At 53.1% G+C, this 20,131-nt stretch overlaps 1 protein-coding gene across 3 annotated transcripts in view; it reads right to left on the minus strand.

The window, feature by feature from the left end:
- Positions 1-14: 14 nt before the first annotated feature.
- The window catches only part of LOC102976196 (spectrin alpha chain, non-erythrocytic 1), a 24,974-nt gene continuing 4,857 nt past the window's right edge, over positions 15-20,131 (minus strand). The window contains exons 5-28 of one of the 3 annotated variants that reach the window (XM_028486574.2): positions 18,993-19,040; positions 18,149-18,240; positions 17,726-17,870; positions 17,453-17,634; positions 16,789-16,888; positions 16,470-16,667; positions 16,221-16,367; positions 15,049-15,152; positions 14,780-14,942; positions 14,370-14,384; positions 12,600-12,731; positions 11,975-12,112; positions 11,043-11,147; positions 8,977-9,185; positions 8,028-8,148; positions 7,722-7,843; positions 7,296-7,428; positions 5,478-5,576; positions 3,575-3,734; positions 2,833-2,909; positions 1,980-2,189; positions 1,329-1,625; positions 812-924; positions 15-438 (exon numbers count right to left, since the gene is read on the minus strand). In XM_028486574.2, coding sequence (XP_028342375.1) covers positions 381-438; positions 812-924; positions 1,329-1,625; positions 1,980-2,189; positions 2,833-2,909; positions 3,575-3,734; positions 5,478-5,576; positions 7,296-7,428; positions 7,722-7,843; positions 8,028-8,148; positions 8,977-9,185; positions 11,043-11,147; positions 11,975-12,112; positions 12,600-12,731; positions 14,370-14,384; positions 14,780-14,942; positions 15,049-15,152; positions 16,221-16,367; positions 16,470-16,667; positions 16,789-16,888; positions 17,453-17,634; positions 17,726-17,870; positions 18,149-18,240; positions 18,993-19,040 — 3,168 coding nt within the window. In that variant the 3' untranslated portion in view covers positions 15-380. The remainder of the gene's footprint in view (positions 439-811; positions 925-1,328; positions 1,626-1,979; positions 2,190-2,832; positions 2,910-3,574; positions 3,735-5,477; positions 5,577-7,295; positions 7,429-7,721; positions 7,844-8,027; positions 8,149-8,976; positions 9,186-11,042; positions 11,148-11,974; positions 12,113-12,599; positions 12,732-14,369; positions 14,385-14,779; positions 14,943-15,048; positions 15,153-16,220; positions 16,368-16,469; positions 16,668-16,788; positions 16,889-17,452; positions 17,635-17,725; positions 17,871-18,148; positions 18,241-18,992; positions 19,041-20,131) is intronic. The other 2 variants (XM_028486576.2, XM_028486575.2) reach the window with 2 other exon arrangements.

The raw sequence follows: 20,131 nt of genomic DNA on the forward strand, positions 1-20,131 counted from the left end.
CTGCTTCACGCCCATGACCTCCTAGGCACTAAACATGATCCCAACAGACAGGTGGGGGAACAAGGCAGAAAAGAAGTCCAGTAGAATCCCAATGGCTGAATAAGCACGGGGATTCTCAGAGGCTTTGGACTCCAGCTCTGGCCTTCTGGCCCCATCTTGTTCCCTAAGAGAACCCTTGGCATCCGAACAGGAAGGTGGGAGCGGCTCCCCTCCCCAGACTGCAGGCCGTCAGGGACAGTGGGCCATGGGTGCCAGGGAAGGGGGCGAGGGTAGGGCGGGGGACGTGCAGCCTGCCCCAGGCAGGAAGGTCCATTCTGGGATCCTCTGCAAGCCAGGCCACGAGGGGACAAAGGGCAGAGGGGCAAGCACACTAGACACCATCACACCCCAAGCCCGGAGACGTAAGAAGTCAATATTAACCCATCGAGGAGATACGTTCTGTAGAGATGGGATCCAAGCAGCCACAAGACAAGGTGGTGTCCGGACAGCAGCATCGCGAGGTGGGGGACAGAGGCAGACACAAGAAAAGAAAAGAAAAACAAAACCAAGGTCATCAGTACCCACGCCGCGCTCAACCCTGTACCCCGGTCACCGTCGCTGTGCAGGGCGACCACGGGCCATGCTCAGTCCCACCCGATCCAGGACATCCAGCGACTCCATCTCTGGAGAAGTTCCTTCGAGAACCCTCCCAACTCTGCCCACCCCTCTGGCTCCAGCCAGACCAGGCTGCGCTCCTAACCCTTCTTTCCACACTCCGGAGCCCGAGGCCTGGGCATTCGGGCCCCAGGACCGAGCACTCCCGGGGCCGCACCTGGTCTCCTGGATCCACTGGTGGAAGGCGTTGGCGTGCTGGGCGAACTCCTGGCGCAGCTTGTCGTTCTCCTCCTGCCGGCGCTGCTCCTTCTGCAGCTCCAGCTCCCTTTCCTAAGGACCGAGGGAGGAAGAGGAGTGTCATCCCCGCCCCCCTTCCTGGACAGGCTCGAGGCTCAGCCACTGACCGGCTGGCCTCAACATTTGAGAGGAACAGGGAGTAGTTTTCTGAAGCTACTCGGGGGGTCAGGGAGGCCGAGCTGTTCACCTCAACCCACAGACAGCACGGAAGGCGTCTGGGAGGCGTTCATTCGCCAGCCTGCTTCCCCAGAGACCCTGCAAGACGTAGTGGGGGGTGGGGGGTGGGGGGAGGGCCGATCACAGCCACGCGGGCCTGCGGGCCCCACACAGGGTGACTTGTGACGAATGAAACTGCGCTTCCTCCCCGGTCTCCTCACGCTTCAGCCAGGAAGGGCTTCCCTGCCCAGGGCCCCACCCGGCCCAGCGGAGAAGGGCACCTTGATGATCTTCTGCAGGTTCCTCCAGGTCTCCTCCAGGGCCTCCATGGTGAACCAGGTGTAGGGGTTGGAGGCCACGCGGAAGCTCTTGATCTGGCGGTCCAGCTCGGCCAGCTGGTTGAAGTCGGCCTGGGCCGAGCTGAGCGAGGAGCGGAAGGCGTCGTGGGCCTCGCGCAAGGCCTTGATCTCTTCCAGGGAGTTGCAGCGCACCGGGTCTGTTAAGTCCTCCTCTGCGTTTTCAAACCAGCTGTTGAAGGCAGAAGCCTTTTTGGCAAAGGTCAGGAAGAGGTCCTCCACCTGAAAGCAGAGGAGACTGAGTCAGCGCAGCTGCAGGGCTGTGCGGACCATCCTTGGTGGGCGGGTGGGCGGCCGTGTGAGTTCCCAGCGTGTCGGGCTTGCTCGGCTCGGCTCTCTGCCGCCCTTCTCCCACTGCTGAAAAGTCCTCCCTCTTTCTCCCCTCGCTCCCCTTTCCCTGGGACGTGCAAGCTCAGTCTTCCCGGAAGCTTCCGAGCAGCAGCCTCGTGAAGGCAAGGGTCCCATTTCCCTTGGTTTACGGTGACTCCACACCCCCGTGCAGAACCTCTGTCCCGGGAGAGGGGTTTGCTTTCCCTATGCGTTGAGCTGATGGAGCTCGGCCGGGGCCAAGCTTACCTTGCGGAAATGACTCTGAGCCTCCAGCAGCTTCTTCTTCCGGGTGGCTGAGTTGGCCAGAAGCTGGCTCCACCTCTTCATGAGGGCGGCGTGCCGGGCCTCGATGGCCTTTGACTGGATGTGCTTGGCGGCCAGCAGCTGATCTTTGAGGGCAGTGATGTTGGCGATGCCCTCCTGCTGGAAGGCCTGCAGGCCGGCATCGAAGGTTTCCTGGAACGAGGAGCGAGAAGGCAACATGCAGGGACCGCACTGAGATGAGAGCGTACGCCTTGCGGCGCCTCAGCTCGGGCAGCACCCGCATCTGTCCAGCCGGCTGCCCAGGCCAGACTGTCAGCCTCGAGTCCCCACCTCCTCCTGACGCTTGGTCACACCTTGGTCACCCCTTCGCTGCATCTCCTCTGGACCTCAGGTCACTGAGGCAGCTCCTCCCGGGCCCTGCTTTCAGCCTCGGGCTGAGGCACCCGGGCTCTCCCCGCTACCTCTGCCAAGAATACCCACCCAGCTCTTCCCCAACCACTTTCAGTTTACCCTCCGTGATCTAGCTTGGATGTCACCTCCTCTGGGAAGACTTTCCCGTCAACGCCTGCCTGCTGGAAACTGAGTCAGACACCTCTCGAGTGAAGTCCACATCCTGCTGTGCTCAGCTCTGGAAGCACCCATCAGGCTGCAGCTCAGAGGCCTAGTCTGAGAGCTTCCTGAGGACCAGGACTGTATCTTGTTTACTGCTGGCCCCTAGGGCCTAATATAAATAGTCTCAATAAATGTCTCAAGGAAAGACGCTGACCATCATTCATTCACCGGGAAATACTATTTGAGTATATTTCAATCAATCCACAAAGTAGCCACAACTGACCTGTTTGGTAAGGAGAGTTTGGACAGAAGATAGATCTCGACCATAATCATCTGTCTTCAAGCTGTTCTCCTTTTCACCTAGAAAACCAAGCATGGGAAATCAACCATCCCTTCTCAATGTAACAAATTTAAAAGAAAAGAAGAAAAAAGAAAACCCAGGCACCTATTATTTTGCTTACATTTGAATTCCAATACTACTGACAGCAGTCTCTTTGAACCCAAATGAGCTGGCTCCTCCCTGTACCCGGGCCCCCTTCTACGTATGTGTCCTGAAGAGGTCCCTCCAGCTTGTCCTAGATGCTGTTCAGTCGCTACTGATGCGACAGCACTACCAAGGTCATGTGGGTCCTGAAACCAGTGCAGTTCCTCCTCGCCTGGGGGCCGGATCACACCCCGGACCCATGTAGCTCGGGGACAGTGCCGGTGCAGGCTGGTCGGGCTCGTGTGGTCCTTGTTTGTGTTGTGGTGCCCACTGCTCCTTTCAGCGTTACAGGACCTCTGTTTTGTTAACCCTCGTGCCGGCCCAGGGGCACCGCTGAGGCTCGGCTCTCTGCCTCAGGACCCTGTCTCCCGCTGCCACCAGTGGTCTGCCTGGCGGCAGGGGTCTCTGATACGCTCACATTCCAGCAGTTTCTTCTCCGCAGAAGAAAACCAGCTGCGTAGAAAGCAGCCAGGCTGTGGTTCTGAACAATCTTCCCGGCCCGGGAGGGTAGAGGTTTGGGCAGCGCCGAGGCCGTGCTTACCGATCCAGGACTCCACCACGTCAGCCTTCCAGTTGAACTGAAGGAAGGCCGAGTTCTCGTCAAGCTTTGCCTTCCTCTGGGCGGCAGCTTTCTCCAAGTCTGATACTTTCCCGTTCAGGCCCTTCATCTTTGAAGAGATGTTCTCCTCATGGTGATTGTTCTAGGCCGTGGAGAAGGCACACTCTGTCAGCCTCGCCCCTGCTGCGGTTACCCGATCTGCACCCTCCCTGCAGGGCGCAGGCAGGCTTGCAACCTCTGTGACAGGCCTGCCTACCGCCAGGAGAACGGGGGAAGGCTTTTCTAAGAGCCTTAAAGAGATGAACACTGGCAATTCTACTCCTACAAGTAACAATGAGGAATGTGATAAAATGTTAAGTCACGATGATGTATTCATTGGTGTCATTTCTGACAGCAAAAAATTAGAAAAAGCCTAAATAATTATGACTCAATGGCTACTATACATATGCAATAAAAACAATGGCTTGGAACAATGTTTTCATACTGTGGATATTAAAAATTATTAAGCCCCAAACACTCTGATGCAGTCTTGGTTAAGACCGTATGTGGAGGGCAGGGCTTCCCTGGTGGCGCAGGGGTTGGGGGTCCGCCTGCCGGTGCAGGGGATGCGGGTTGGTGCCCCGGTCCGGGAGGATCCCGCGTGCCGCGGAGCGGCTGGGCCCGTGAGCCGTGGCCGCTGGGCCTGCGCGTCCGGGGCCTGTGCTCCGCAACGGGAGAGGCCACAACAACGGTGAGAGAGGCCCGCGTACAGCCAAAAAAAAAAAAAAAAAAAAAAAAAGACTGTATGTGGAAACACAAACCATAAGTCAGCATAAAATTTAGAAAGAAACTCAGGGAGGAAACGAAGATTGCTGTTGGAAACAGAGCACCAGGCTCCCTGCCCCAAGGTGAAGGACATTCACAAGCCGTCATCTCACAGGTGGGGCGCACTTGCGTGTGGTGAGTCAGTCGTACACAGGCCTCATCTACGCGGACATGGTCCGTATCTGAAATTAGTCTCCGTTAGGTTATTTGCCCACAAGAGTGAGGAGAAAAGCTCCCCAGTGAACACGGATTTTAACTACAGTTACCTCCTGTGGACCAAATCCCTAGTCTTAAGGCCTGATCACCAGTGCAAATTCTGTGATGAGGAATTTTATTTACTCATTATGTGTTTGTGACAGGAAACCAGAGTCGATAGAAGTCATTTGTCTTGTGCAACTACATGTCTTGTGGACCTCGTGACAGATGGCGCCACCGCGTTTAGTCTGGATTTCAACTGGGGAGTGACTCGACTTCGCTGCTGCTGAGAAAGCACCAAGACCCCTTATTTTTTTGCTTTCTCCCTAGAAAGCTGTTTGAATGAAATGAACCTTGTGATTCTGACAGACACATTTATAAAACGTCCTGGATAGCAGCCAGGTTTTACACAGCGACGTACGCCCACTGAACAGCTGCCGTTTAACCTAGAGGATGGCTCAGCATGAGGAGGGTCTGGAGGGTCAGGCACGGAGGTCTCACTGGGATCATCTCTGGTGGTGGTTCTATGGGTGACTGTTTTATCTGCCCCCTTGCGTTTTCTACCACCTCTATAAAGAGCTTGTATTCCTGGAGAAGTAAACTAGAAGAGCAAAAACGTGGGAATGCCAGTGTCACAGCAGGGATGCTTCTTTGCTTAATTAAAGCAGAGAAAAACCACTGCTGCAGAATGGCTTTACTAACTGGCTTCAAGAAGGGGGTAAATATCCAGTTAAACACGGAATGCAGGAATGGAGCCGCTACTGGTCTCCACGCAGACCTCTGTTTGGTGAGTATCCCAGGGGAGGAGCTTTGCGGGCAGTTGTGGTACCAGCACGAGGTGTCCCGGAGCGAGAAATGAGGGTCTTAACCAGCGGGCCAGGCTCACCTTCTTAATGAGGTCTTGTCCGTTAGTGCAGACGTCGTTCACCCGGTCCTTGTGGACAGTGAAGTCTGTCTCGAAGGCTTCATGTTTCTTCAGTAAGCCCTGGAGGGGAAACAGCAAGGCTCGCTGCTGAGAGCCTGGTATGTGCGGTGGGCCAGGTCCCGGGGACAGAGGAGCAGGATTGGAAGGTGCCCTCACATGCACCCCAGTCCAGCTGGGGCTAAGACAACAGACAGATACAGAATAAATAGGAAATCATGAAACAGTGAAATGAGGACACCGCGAGCATAACCAGACGTGGGCGGGCTTGGGAAGGCCTTTCTGAAGGGGTGAAGCTCCTGCCAGCCAACCAGCACAGGCCCCTCTTTCCCTGTAGGAGACCACGGAATGGATACCGAGCAACCTTAAACTAAGCACCAACAGAACAGTGACACCCACCCTAAGGTTTAACCCGAGCACATCTCCTGAGGGACCTCCCAAATCTTGCCTTTTCCTCCGTACAGTTGAAGTGCTGGAGACAACAGCCCTTGTGTCGGCTTCCAGGGAACACAGAGATGCAGAGGACAGGAAACCGCTGACTGCATCTGCCTCCTACCTGCGTCCCCCAACTAGCTGAACAGGATTCCCACTGGGAGGAGCGCAGCTCTCGGGCTACCCTGACTCTCGGGAACGCTCCCTCTGCTTCCACAGCTGGTGGCCCGCACGGAGGAACACCCGACCACAGCGTGCAGCTCCTCCTAGGAAGAGGGGAGTCGCCTCACCCCCGAGACCCGGGGCTGCTCTGTCCCACAGGCTATGCCTTAGGATCCCTGCAGCCTTGCCTTTGCCTCTTTGAACGCTGCCGGAAGAAGCTGGTCTAAGCTGCCAGATGGTGAGAGGCCACGTGGAGGGGACTGAGACGTCCCAGCTGGAGCCACTTGAGTGACGTCACCGTGCACCTCTCAGCCCAGCTGCCTTCTGCCTCAGTGCAGCTGTGTGAGGGGGTCCCAGCGAGAGCAGCGGAGGCAATGCCCATCAATGCACAGAATTGTGGGAAATAAACTGTCGTTTTTAGGGTTGTGACACAGCAGTAGGTCACCAATGTATTTAGGAAATATGTTACGGGTTGAACTGTGTCCTCCCAAAGATATGGGTCCAAACCTCAGCACCTAGGAATGTGGAAGTGAGTTCTCTGCAGATGCAATCAAGTTAAGACAGGTCATCGGGGTGGGTCCTAATCCAACATGCCTGGTGTCCTACACATATAAGAAGAGGGAAATCTGGACACAGACACCCCCAGACAGAATGCGACGGGAACACAAAGACACAGAGGGAAGACAGCCATGTGAAAGCACAGGCAGGGGTTCAAGTTACGCTGCCACAAGCCCAGCTACCAGAAGCTGGAAGAGGCAAGAAAGGGTCCTCTCCTAGAAGCTTCGGAGAGAGCAAGGCCCTGTTGACACCTTGATCACAGACCTCTAGCTCCCCCCGACGAGGACAAGACAAGTTTCTACTGTTTCAAAGCCACTCAGTTTGTGGTACTTTGCTAAGGCAGCCACAGGAAACTAACGGGGTACTAGTAACCTGCGGTTAACGATACCAACCATACTGCTGGGCTGACAGCAGGACTCCGTGAATTGGGGCTGACAAAGTCACCCCAATTTTGTCTACAGAGGGGCAGCGTCTCTCGCGTGGGGACCGAGACCAGCCAATGAGACGCCGGCTGCCGGCTCCGAGTGCTCTCCTGGAAAGAGCACGGCCACCGAGCAAGCTGGCAGGAAAAGGGTGGAGCAGGCAGCTGCCAGGAGGGAAGAAGCAGGCAGCATCTCCAGTTTCTCTGACCTGGATGGCAGCAAGAGTGTCTCCATAATCTTCACTGGCCACCAGGGTCATCTTCTCATTGATCCAGGCTTCCTCCTCCTCCACGTTGGCTACAAACTGCTGATATTCCAAGGACTCTTCTAGCCGCTGGCCCCTAATCACAGGGGACAGTATAAAATCAGCCATAATCTCCTCTGACCTGGATTCTTAAAAACACGAATGATGAGTGTGGGATGTAAACAGTTCATTCGAGCCCTCTTCCCAATACAAAGCAGAGAGTGCTGGTCCAACACGCAAGTCTGGAACCATATGCTCGGTCCGGATTCACGTAACGGGACCAGCTCGGCGTGGGACCGTCAGAGCAAGCCAACCGTGGTGCTGGCACAGCCACGAAGAGGGCCCCGGGGGTGCAGGAGGGCCCTCCCCCCGCCCCTCCCCCCTGCTCACCGGGCGGCCGCCAGCTGCTTCAGTTCCTTCCAGTGCTCCACGAACTGCGCCAGGCGCTGCTGAATCTCCTCCTTCCCGATGGTGTTGTCATCGGACAGCTTCTTTCCGGTGTCCAGGACACCCTGACAGGCAAGAACGACTGGATCAACGGATGCTTCCAGGAAAGGGCCTCGACATCAAATTCAGGCCTTCTCCACCCCGCTGTGGGATGAGGGGCCATAACCACTGTAGAGACCTCAGTGAGATGAGCTCCCCTGGGCCCATTCAAGCCCCGCTGCCCGCTCGGCCAGGAGGGGCCCTCCTCACCTGAATCGCCGGCTCGTGGGCAGCCAGTTCTGCCTCCAAGCGTTTGTGCTTCTTCCTCAGGTTCTGAACGCCCGTCAGGTCGCGGCCATAGTCCTCCGAGCTCACCAGCAGCTTCTTCTCCCTGGGCAGCACAGGTGGGTGGTCAGCCTCTGCACCTGCGTGTCTCCGGCTGGAGACGTGCAGTCAGAGCGCGACGCTCGCGCACCCCGTGACGTCCTTCGCCTGCATCTACCCATCTCTCCGGGAAAGTCCTTCAGAAGCCAGGCTTCTGGGGAAAAAAGCCTCTACTTCCCCAACGAACAAGTGTCCACGTACGTCTCCAGGAGCACCTCCTGTGTCCGACTCTGCAAAGGGTCGGGGTGCACCGGAGAACAAGGAGGTGCCCCTGCTGTCGCCCTATCAGTCCTACCTGATCAAATACACACGTAGCACACGCGGTAACATGAAAATGCTAATGTAAACAGTGTTTTAAAGGCAGTGAATTGAGAGGATCCTGTCCTTAAAAATGGTCTGTTCATAGGCTACATCATCTGGAAAAGGCAGAATGAAATTCTGGGGAAGGGGAGATAAAAACAAACAAGACGAGCTTTTCTTCCTGCAAGCAGCAATCTTCCCCAGGAGATCAGACCATCTTTCCCAGATGGGAACTCACTAACGTCGCCAGTGACCTAAGGGCAGGGACTAGACAAGCCCTGGACGCCATCACGCACACCGCCACGTGGAGGCCGTGGCCGACCACTGTCACCGCGTGCCCAGACACCAGGAGGGGAGGCCGGGGCGTCTCACCGCGGCTGTGCGCTGAGGCTGGGACCAGCCGGGCACAGCCGCCGAGTCCGTGCCATTTCTGACCCACTTCCCATCTCACCACCACGGTCCAGGAGAGGATAAGCCCGGGGTTCCTAACGCCCTCCGTGAAAGGCTCCGAGGGCACCCGGAGTGGGGCGCGTACTTGATCCAGGACTCCTCGTCGTCCATGTCCCGGAAGAACTGGTGCAGGCGGTGGGACTCGTTCAGCCTGGCTCGCCGGGAGGCCGCCATGCTCTTGATCTTCTGGAAACGGCCGTTGATGGCGTCCCGCTTGTCCTTCACTTGGGACGTGTCGAAGGCACTGCTGGTCATCAGGCTGTCTGCCTGGCTGTTCAGGTCCTTCAGGCGATCCTGGGCAGTGGACACAACGGAGGGGTCGGAGATCTGGGTCACCCACGAATATCTGCTTGTAAATCAGAACTTGGGACTTCTTCACTGACGGGTTGGTTTAAGGTTTATTCAGGTTACTCTCAAAGTGTGGTATGTGGACCCCTAGAGTTCTAAGGGATCAAAACTACTTTCATAACAATACAAAAACATGATCTGCCTTTTTTACTGCGTGAACATTTGCACTGATGGTGCAAAATCCACGGGAGGGGTGGCGCTGCTCAAGGCAGTGGCAAACCACGAGCAGAAACCCGACTCCTCACTGCCACGCACTCCCAGGAGAAATCGCCGTTTCCCTTAAGAACATCCGTAAAAAAGCAGCAACGTTATTAATTTCACTAAGTCTCCATCTTTGAGTACGTGTCGTTTTACTCTCCTAATCTGATAAAACGGGGAACCCACACAAAGCACTTCCGCCGAGTGCCGAAGTTCAATGACCGTGCTGAGGAGAAGCACGTGTTCCGAGCTGAACTGGCCACTTCTTCCGTGGACCGTCAGTTTCACTTGAAAGAACGGCCAACAGACAGACTATGGTCATTCTGACTTTGGGAGCTGACAAATACTCTGTCGAGAATGAATAAAGTGAACCTGTCACTTTAAGGAAAACTGAGTTTGCTGCTAATGATAAAATTCCAACTTTCATGAGGAAATCAGAATTTTGGAAAATTGGCATCCCCCTCCGTGAGCCTGACAGCTTCCTGATACGTGTAGATTTTTCCGTTGAGACTGGCTGTGATGTTAACGAACGTCATGTCTGATACCATATACAGACACGCGTCAACATTTAGAAGATCTAAACTCTGCGAATCAATATTTCCCAAATGATTCTGTAACCTCAGGCATGAGTAAATGATCCACTCAAAGTCCACGATGGACCCGTGGATTTAAATGTAAACAGTATGAAAAGCTGACAGTGTTTCAGAGTCCACTTTCCAACTGAGTTGGATGTAGTATCAAAAAGTATCCACAATTATCTGAATTAAAATACTACTCCCTCCTCTACCTGTGTGAGGCTGGATTTTCATCACACACAACAAACTGAATTCAGAAGCAGCTGTAAGAATCCAGCTGTCTTCTATCAAGCTGCACAAAGAGATTTGCAAAAAATGTAACCAGTGTGACTCTTCTTGCTATGTTTTTGTTTTTGGAAAAACAGAGACATTATTCATAAAAAATGTTACTTACGTTAACTTGTGATGGGGTTTATTATTTCAAACGAATTAATACATTTTTCTCAGTTTTCTTACATTGCTACGATTCATAGACCTTATTCAGATTTCACCAATTTTTATATGCATTTGTGTGTCTCTGTGAGTATGTGCATGTAGCTCCATGCAGTTTTATCACGTGTAGATTTACGTAACTACTGCCAAGATCAAGATATGGACCTTGTTCTGCGAGCACAAAGGAACTTCCTTGGCTTCTTCACAGTTGTACCCCTACCCTGTCCCTAACTCCTGGCAACCACTAATCTGTTCTCCATCTCTATAATCTGTCATTTTGAGAATATCATATAAATGAAATCATACAGTAGGTAACCTTTTGAAATTATTTTTTAATTTTTTTGAAATTATTAAAAAAAATTTAACTCTAAAAATTTAATTTTTAATAATGGCAAATACCAATAGATAAAACCTACATAACTGACTCTCCTAGGGGCTCTCAATAATAGTTCAGAGTACAAAATGGCCCCGAGACCACAACGTTTGAGCAACTTGGCTTTAAGGGATGAACATCACCGTCCTTCCCCCAATGCGCCAGGTGCCTTAGAGTCACTCACGGCCGTGTCCCAGAGCCCGGCCTGGCGCCCCCTCTGCTTACCTCATGGGCAGAGATGTCCGCCTCCAGCAGTTGATGTTTTTTTAGCAGGTTGTTCACAGAAGCCAGGTCTTTGCCATAATCCTCAGAGGCCAGCAGGGCTTCCACCTGGCAATGAAACATGAAAGGGAAGGCTGCTGTCTGGAGCACATCCCGTGTCCTGGCAAACCCAGGGTGCCCACTCGTCCCCCAGGCCCCCCCGTCTGGACAGCTGCAAACTTCCCCACCACACGCTGCTGTTGTGCCGGCTTGGCGTGGACCCTCCCCTGGGCAGAGAGGCAGCAGCTCGGGCAAAGACTAACGTACAGAGATGTTCACTGCAGCAAAACGTATCCCCCAAAGCTGGGAGAACCAGCGTGGCCAACAGTATGGGAATGGTTGAATTACGGCCTAACTCTGTGATGGTCTAAGGCAGTTACTCAAATGTTCAGGAAGACTTTTTCATGACTTGAAATAACACCACCAATACGTACTGATGAAAAATTACATTATGAGCTCAAATGCACATAAAAGTACAGCTACACAAAAAGTCACAGAAACAGGTGTAGACCAGATAGACCAGATAGATACAGAATAGTGGTCTTTAAAAATTTATTTCTTTTTACTTTCTGTACTCTCTGAACAGTCTACAGAGACCGCAGGACTAACTATGGCCTCTGGGCTCTCTGCTGTTCTGGTTTCTATCTGGGCACCGTGAGAGCGGCCTGCACACAGACCCCACCACCCACTCCTGTTTGCATTTTCCTGTGGAAACAAGTGACCCATGTCCAACCAGAGATAAGTTCTCTCTACTGTAAACATTCCCTCCCTCTGACTACAAACCCCTCAGAGTACACAGCGCATGCTTGATGATGATTTCTGTTAAAAGGGACGTCGGGAGAGCCCTGCTTTTCCATGGAATCCTCCAGTGGGGAAGGGAAGTCCAGTGGCCTCACCTCAGAGAGCCAGAAGTCAAAGTCCTTGATCCCAGTGTTGAAGTTCTGCTGCTTGTTGGCCTCCTTCAGCTTCTGGCTCTTCTCAGCCGACTTCTGTACCAGGAACTGCCACTGGTCAGCTAAGGCGGCCAGGCGGGCCTGGGCAAGAGAAGGGAGCCGTTGGCGATGGCCAACTCCACGGTCAGCGCCCTCTCTGGAAGCCGGCCTGACGCCCTCACAGAGGAGGATGGAAGATGCTCACGGGAGCCACTCTCACTAGCATCCCCTCAGCAACGCAGCCAGAAGTCTTCTGTTTATCTTCCTAAGACTGCATTCCGCAGTCACCATCAAGCTGACGCTAACAAAGTCAAATCCAGCCCCCTCTTCTTTTTCTTTTTTTTTGTGGTACGCGGGCCTCTCACCGCTGCGGCCCCTCCCGTTGCGGAGCACAGGCTCCGGACGCGCAGGCCCAGCGGCCATGGCCCACGGGCCCAGCCGCTCCGCGGCACGCGGAATCCCCCCGGACCGGGGCACGAACCCGCGCCCCCTGCATCGGCAGGCGGACTCCCAACCACTGCACCACCAGGGAAGCCCCAGCCCCCTCTTCTTCCCGGGCCAGGAGGAGGGGAGCTGGGGGATGGCGTACCTTGACGGCGTCCTCGCTGCCGGCACAGGCCCCGCGGTCAATGAGGGAGTTGCCCATGTCGATAACCCCTCGAATCCGGTCCGCGTTGGCGTGCAGTTCTGCTTCGAAGGCCTGATGCTTCTGGTGCTTGCTCTGAAAACACCAAAGAAACCCTGCCACAACCTTTGGAAACCAGGTCCTGCTAGGCTCTGTCTTTTCAGGGAGAAGGGGTTCTCAGAAGGGAGGGAGTAGTAGCAGACTTGAGCAACTAGGGGCAAGTGTCGACATTTTTGTAGAAGGTGATCACAGAATCTGTGCGAAATACTTTAGGGGTCAGCCTGATGGAAGTTCAGCAGAAGGTCCGAGCTGGGAGAAAGGAAATGCACCAGCTCAGGAGTAGGTGAATTGAGTCAACTCCTAAATCAGCTGGACTAGCTATCTGTGAGTGAAATCCTAGAATTATACACTTTCTAACATGTTGCAGGAGCTGGTAACGGCCAACTGTAGTTTTGAATCTACCTGTGCATCGATTTCCATCCACGGCTTTCTCCTTAGTGGAAAGCAGCTCTAACTAATAACACACACATGGCCCTCTCATCACCTAAGGTGGCAGGCACCATGAAACAAGGTATCCGAGGGCCAGCCTCCCCTCCGTCCACAGAGAAGAAGGCTACAGCTGCCGCAAACCTTGGCTTTGCCGGCTTCTCATCTGGCAGCTGCAATCGATCAAAACTGCTGGATTTGTCAAAATCCAGGCTTGACTGTAGGTAAGAATTTCTTTTTGCTAGAAGAGAGGGCTGGCTGGGAGGGTGATGGGCATCTGAGGCTGGGGGGCACCACGGAGACAAGTGGGCGGACGCAGCTGTGGGGCAGTTCTGGGTGAGAGATGCAGGGTTGCAGGCGAGAATGTGATGATGGGGAAAAAAGAACTAAAAGGAAGAAAGCAGTACAACTGGGGAAGGATTCTGCATCACATGTCTCATTTCAGGGGCAGCAACTGTCAAAAGATGGAGCCATGTGGCTGGCGAAATGCAGCAGCAACATGAAGCGTCCTTGCACCAACTCTGCGCCCAAGCCCAACTGCAGAAACAAAAAGAGTCTCAAATGCCCACGCATCCTGACAAAAGCCCCTCTTGTTTCTTGTTCTGATCGTTCTTTGGCTCAATTCCCATCCATTCTATTTCTTCACTTCTTCCATCCACTTAGGCAACTTCTAAGCTACATTCTGGCTGGAAAGTTTCTTTCACTGCCCCTTGGGTAATGTTCACTTTTATCTTAACCTCTCAACCCCAGTTCCTCTTAGACTTACGAAGCAGATCACCTGCCTCTCTGTGGCTCTCTAGCTGTCCCTCTCCAGTGACCAGCACTTCTGGATGCCAGACTGCGTGGGCAACGAAACTCTCACACCTGGCCCTGCCCTAGTCCACCGAGAGCCACGAGCCCAGAGCAGGAGGAACCCAAGTTTACACAGAAAAAGCTATTGCATTTTTTAAAAGAAGCACGCCTCTTAAAAGAAAGCAGTCCACTACTGCCCCCCAAATCAAACATTGTACAGAACTTGCCTAAGTGATAAATTGGGAGCGGGGAGGGGGAGTGAAGGGTTGCAGGCTAATTACAACAGAGAAAGCCACATCCCACGGGGACACTTGAATGGAGGCTGATGGATGATTAGAAATGAAAAGCGTGGATGAGGAGACACCGGCAGAATCTACAATTGCGAGAATCTACACACAAGAGCACAAACACTGGAGCTCGTTTAACTAAAACTCTTAAAAAAAAAACAAAACTTACCAGCAGCTTGGAAAGCTACAAAAATAGATTAAAATAACAAGAGTTCAGTACACTTATGTGAATATGCATATCATCTATTCAACAGAAACTCATTTTGCTGTCATACTTCCCCTGGGAAGGTGAGCATTCAGGAACAGCAAATACAAGGGGGCCTTTTCTGCAGACCCTTTAATAGCAGACATGGTTTCAACGGAGGCAAATGAGGAAAGCGGCTTCTGAAACGGCTCTCATCATTTAAGTGAGGCTTTCCCACTGGTTCATCTTATCAAAATACTTTCTCTTGGCATCACTGGGGGTACGAGGAAGTTGTCTGAGAGGTATCTCCCTCTTTTAAAGATACCTTATTTTAACAAGATCTACTCAATAACACAGGCTACTTTGGAGATAAACAGCTAATCTGTTCAGCTCACCTGGATGTTGGTAGGATCCTTATATGACTCATCACTTGCAGTCTGTAATTTTTCGCTGATCCAAGCCTCAATCTCATCCACATCCCGGCTGAACTGTTGGAGAGTCTGCGATTCTCCCAGCTTTGACCTTTTTTCAATCATCTGGGCTTTAAGACGTCGCCACCTGAGAAAGTGAAACCGAGAGCAAAGGTGAGCACCCCACAGAACTAGACAGGCTGCGCGGCTCACACAAGGGCGGCAAGGACCCATGGGCTGCACAGACCACCCACCTGTCCAGAACCTCATTACGCCGGCTGGAGATGTCGCCTTTGGCGTAGTGGCCGCCAGCAATGAGCTGGTCGGCAAAGGACTGCAGGGCGGCGATCTTCTCCTCCTGTGGGCAAACAGAGGCGTGAGGTCAAGGCGGGCAAGACGACTCTGCCTCGCCTGGACTGCAGGTCTCGAGAAGAGAACGGTTATTTTGGGTGACTAGCTGGTGATGGGATCAGAATACACTGACACTCTAGAAGCAGGAGTGTAAAAAGCCAGAGGAAAGCTTGATTTCAATCATTATTAGAGTAGAGTTTAACTCAAGAAGATTCCAGGTCACGCTGGGGTGGGGCCGGGGCTTGAGCACCAGCAGACATCACGTACAAAATTAGGTTTCATAAGAAAACATTGTCCAATTTTCAAGAGAATGGTTTATAAGCCAAAGAGTTTTGCATCTTTCTGGTTTACGTTCATGGATTCACTTACCTACCCATAAGTTTGTTTTTCTTCCCTTTCGGTATAAAATTTTTTCCCTGTGGCATTTCTGTTATTAAAACCTCAGAAATGGACTCCTCTGGTGGCACAGTGGTTAAGAATCCGCCTGCCAACGCAGGGGACACGGGTTCGAGCTCTGCTCCAGGAAGATCCCACATGCTGCAGAGCAACTAAGCCCGTGCGCCACAACTTCTGAAACCCACTCGCCTAGAGCCCGTGCTCCACAACAAGAGAAGCCACCGCAGTGAGAAGCCCGCGCACCGCAACGAAGAGCAGCCCCCCACTCTCCGCAACTAGAGAAAGCCTGCGCGCAGCAACGAAGACCCAATGCAGCCAAAAATAAATAAATAACACCAAAAAAGACACAAATTGGATAATACGAACATTTTTAAAAGCATGCCTCAGACAAACAAACAAACAAAACCTCAGAAATGCCAGAATTTATACATAAAGTTTAAAAAACCATTAATGTACGTCACTTTTCCTAGACTGCACAGCTCTGCACTGGACCCAATGGGGACTACGCTGCTTCCTCTGTAGTCGACACCAAGTATTTTAATCTGAGGATGCTACCGAAGCGCTGCAGCTGAGTTAAGCAAACAGTAACTATTTTTTTCTCTAGTCACTGAGAACTGAAAGGAGAATACGCCAACAGAGAGACAGAAGATGTCAACCTGGAAAGGTACAGAGGCCTCACCTGGACGTTAATGGCTTTGTCAAAGTCCTCGTGTTTTTTGATCAGAGCCTCCACGCTGTCCAGCGAGTCCCCTTTGTCCTCGGTATTCAGGAAGGCCTCCCGGGCAGCCATCCAGCTCTCAGCCTGCTCGCAGTCCCGGTGGAACAGCTAGAGGAGGGGAGAGGCAGGCGAGAAGACAGAGCCTGTGGCAACGAGCTACCTGGTCAGAAACCCTGCAGCAAACAGGAAGCTGCTGTCCAGCACGTGTACCTGCAATTCAAGGCACTGATCCAACATCATCCTGCGCTGGACCCAGGCCTTCTCCAGGTCTGCACGCTCCTGATCTAGAATATGTAGTTTCTCCTTGATCTCGGGGCTGGCGTAGTGCCCATGAGCCAACAGCTGCTGCCCAAACTGCTCGAATGCCTGGAAAGTGCCAGCCCTGGCGTCAATTTCCGTCCGGTGTTCCTGCCAAGAGGAGAGAAGGGATTAGGTAACTGGCAGGAGCTGCCCGCTCGCACGTCAACTGCAAAGGTCCTCCCGGCCTGGCAGGGCAACCACGTCTCTGCTGCTCAGCAGGCCCACCTACCTGGTGTCGTTCCAGCAGGGCCTCGGCTCCGGTGACATCCTTGGCTAGCTCGTCTGAGGACACCAACCCTCGGATTCCATTGATCCAAGACATGAGGTCCCTGGAAACCAGATCCACAGAGGAATGGCTATTACGCTACCTGGCAAGCAGGCCTCTGCCCAGGAAAAGAGAGAACTACATAATTCTTTATCTCAGAGGGTTATTTGGGGTTAATCTAGTTAATCTATTGAATGGGGCTAGAACTCCAGGCAAAGTATTTCAGAGCTTCTTGTTTGTCTTATTGAAATAAAAAGAAAAAAAATCAAGAATTCCTCCGAGGAAAAATGAACTGGTTTATAACTAAGATCTTCTCACCCTACAGAATAACAGGTTCTTACAGACAGTAGCTGTGGTTAAGTTTTCTAAAGCTTCAAACGCAAATGCTTTTCTTTAGGATTAAGTTTTTTTTTTTTTTTTTTTTTTTTTTTGGCTGTGTGGCTCGTGGGATCTCAGTTCCCCAACCAGTGACTGCTGAACCCGGACTCCCAGCAGTGAAAGTACCAAGTCCTAACCACTGAGCCGCCAGGGAATTCCCAGGATTAAGCCTTATAAGTGCTAGATCCAGGCATGCATTTAATCCAGCTAGAAAGGCCTCTGGCCCGGAGCCAGCGAGCCGGCTTCTCACCGGAAGTCGCTGAGGAAGCGCTGCAGGTCGTGGGAATCGCCCAGCTTGGCCTTGCGCTGGTCGGCGCGCTTGCCCAGGCTGCTCCATGCCTGGTTCAACTCGGTGCACTTCTCCTGCAGGTCCTCTGCCGACTCGGGGTGGGACTGGATCAGGCGCTCGGCTGTTTCCCCAAGGGAATTCACCTAGGGAAGAAAGCGGCGAGCAGCAGGAAAGGAGGGAGCTCAGCCTTGGGCGGAATCGCAGGACGACGGCTCCACACGTACGTCCTCTCACCTTGTCGCCGAGGGCCGCGAGGTCCCTCTCAAAGCCCTCGTGCTTGCGCTGCAGGGCTTGGACACTGGCCAGGTCGTGGCCGTAATTGTCTGTGTTTAGAGCCTGATTCTTCTCTTCGATCCACTCTTTGGTTTCGTCAGCATCTCTGTAGGTGAGACACACGTTCAAGTTAACAAGTGCTGAGTACGGCTGCCTTAACCTCAGGTCAAGTAGGGAAACTTCATTTCACTGGCACCAGCACACGCGTCAGCGGCCCACCAATAGCTCTAAACAGCAAGGAACGCAAATTGATCCGCGTAGCGTTACTGACTGCGAGCGTCCACCAGGTGCCAGAGCACGGCCATCGACAAGACCCCGCCGCTACCGTCGGCATGAACCCAACTGCGGCCGGCTCCTCCCCTGCCAGCCCCGGCCGTCCCTCACCTGTGGAACCTCTGCACCTCGTGGGCGCTGCCCAGGATCTGGCTCCGCTCCTCGGCCAGCTGCTGCAGGGACCGCCAGCGTTCGTTCAGCTCCTGGGGGAGGACAGCAAAGCGTCAGCCACACCAGACTCTGGGAAAAGGGCCAGAACCAGAGGACCGATGGCTTAACGTGAAAGGAAAGGCTGGGGCACAGATGATTTCCTGTTTCCACGCTTCCCAGTTCAGTCGATGAGCACGCCACGACAGCAAAAGTCCAGAAAGTCAGACCCTGCCACAGCTCGCCAGACGCCACGGCGCGAACACTCCACCAACACCTGACTCGGAATCACCGCGGAAGCAGTAGGAGAGACGCCGCTGACTTATCTTCACTCTCAGCGCCTAGCCTGGTGCCTGCCTCAGAGCAACTGCTTCCTAACAACCACCGAGCGGACAAATCCCCAAGTCTACGCTCCCCAACACCCCGCACGGCTGCATCGCCAGGCAGCAGGAGCCCAAGGAGTGCGGCGCAGCCGCAGGACCTTGTACTGGGGAGACAAACCAGCTCGGGGTCCAGGAAGGAGGCAAGAAAGGCAGTCACTGCCTTCCAACAACACGCTCCTCGCAGCTCCGGGCCCTCCTGCGGGTGAGGGAAGGAGCTCACCAGGCTCACCGCCAGGACCAGGCAAGCTGAGCACAGCCTCCTGCTGCACAAAGAGAGTAATACTGGCCAGGACACCCTCGGGCCCAGGAGAGTGACAAGTGCTACAGTTCATACAACTAGTTAGGACAAGAGCCTTGCTGAAGACAGGAGAAGGAGACAATGAAGGAGACCGGGGAAGACAAGGAAAGCTGCCACGGTTTCTTACCTTGATGGAATTAAAGGTGGCCACGGTGTGAACCATCAGGCGAGCAGACTATGTGGGGAGGAAAGCAGAAGAGCAAACTAATCAAGTGTCTGCTGATTAAGAGAGAAACCTGAGATGCAAGTGCCATTAATTAGGTCCCAAATGTCCACCAAAATGATTGTAAAAGGATACCATCAAATTTCTGAGCAGAGCAGCAACGAGAGCATCAACAACTAGAAAGTCAGGCAGAAACCCAGGTGCACGATCACATCCAACTCAATGATTCATTTTACTCCAAGAGTGAAAAGAGCGGTGAAAACCACAATTAAAACGGCTGGTTGGACAGGAAAAAAAAGGCTCGAAGGCTACTGATTGGTGTCTTTTTCTTGTCCCTACTACAGGAGAACAGTCCAGAAAACACACTTAGTTGAACAAGTGCTGGCGGCTGGGACTATTTAAATAGTCAAGGACACCACTAATTTCGTTTCTGTTTATGGTTACTGGACTGTGGCTCCTTCTAACAGTATCCTCCTTGAACTAAGGGCAACAGCCTTACTAGATGAAAAAGCAAATACACTGGCGAGTTAGCTTCCTTCTCATCGATGTAGTCACTTCTAAAAATCAAGCGCCCCTTGGGATCTCAGAGCCCACCTAGTTTGATCAGAAAGAAACCCTACTTGGCAGGCACTGTGATGCTTGTAATCTTCAAGTATGTAAAGAAAAGGAGGAGCTGAGCTTGGATGCAGGGAAGTTAGGCTCCTAGGATGTTCCTGCGACACACCCACTGACATGTTCAACCCGTGTGGGTGCGTACAGGGTTCGGAAAGCAGACACCCATTGTTTCCGATCCTTTTCAGCAACAGGAGGTACTGACTGGTGTTTGTAAAGTCATCTGAAATACATTTCTGAAAAAAATACCTGTTACCAGAAAAACTCTGGCAAACTCTGGCAGGAGATCAGATAGGTAAGGGTGCTGCTCATTCATGTCACCAATGATTGCATTTTGCTATGCAACGAAAATTAAGATTGAGAAAAGAGGAGAGGGCTTCCCTGGTGGCGCAGCGGTTGAGAGTCCGCCTGCCGATGCAGGGGACACGGGTTCGTGCCCCGGTCTGGGAAGATCCCACGTGCCGCGGAGCGGCCGGGCCCGTGAGCCGTGG

This window comes from Physeter macrocephalus, unplaced genomic scaffold, assembly GCF_002837175.3.
Source record: "Physeter macrocephalus isolate SW-GA unplaced genomic scaffold, ASM283717v5 random_1017, whole genome shotgun sequence".
Classification (NCBI taxonomy): Eukaryota; Metazoa; Chordata; class Mammalia; order Artiodactyla; family Physeteridae; genus Physeter; species Physeter macrocephalus.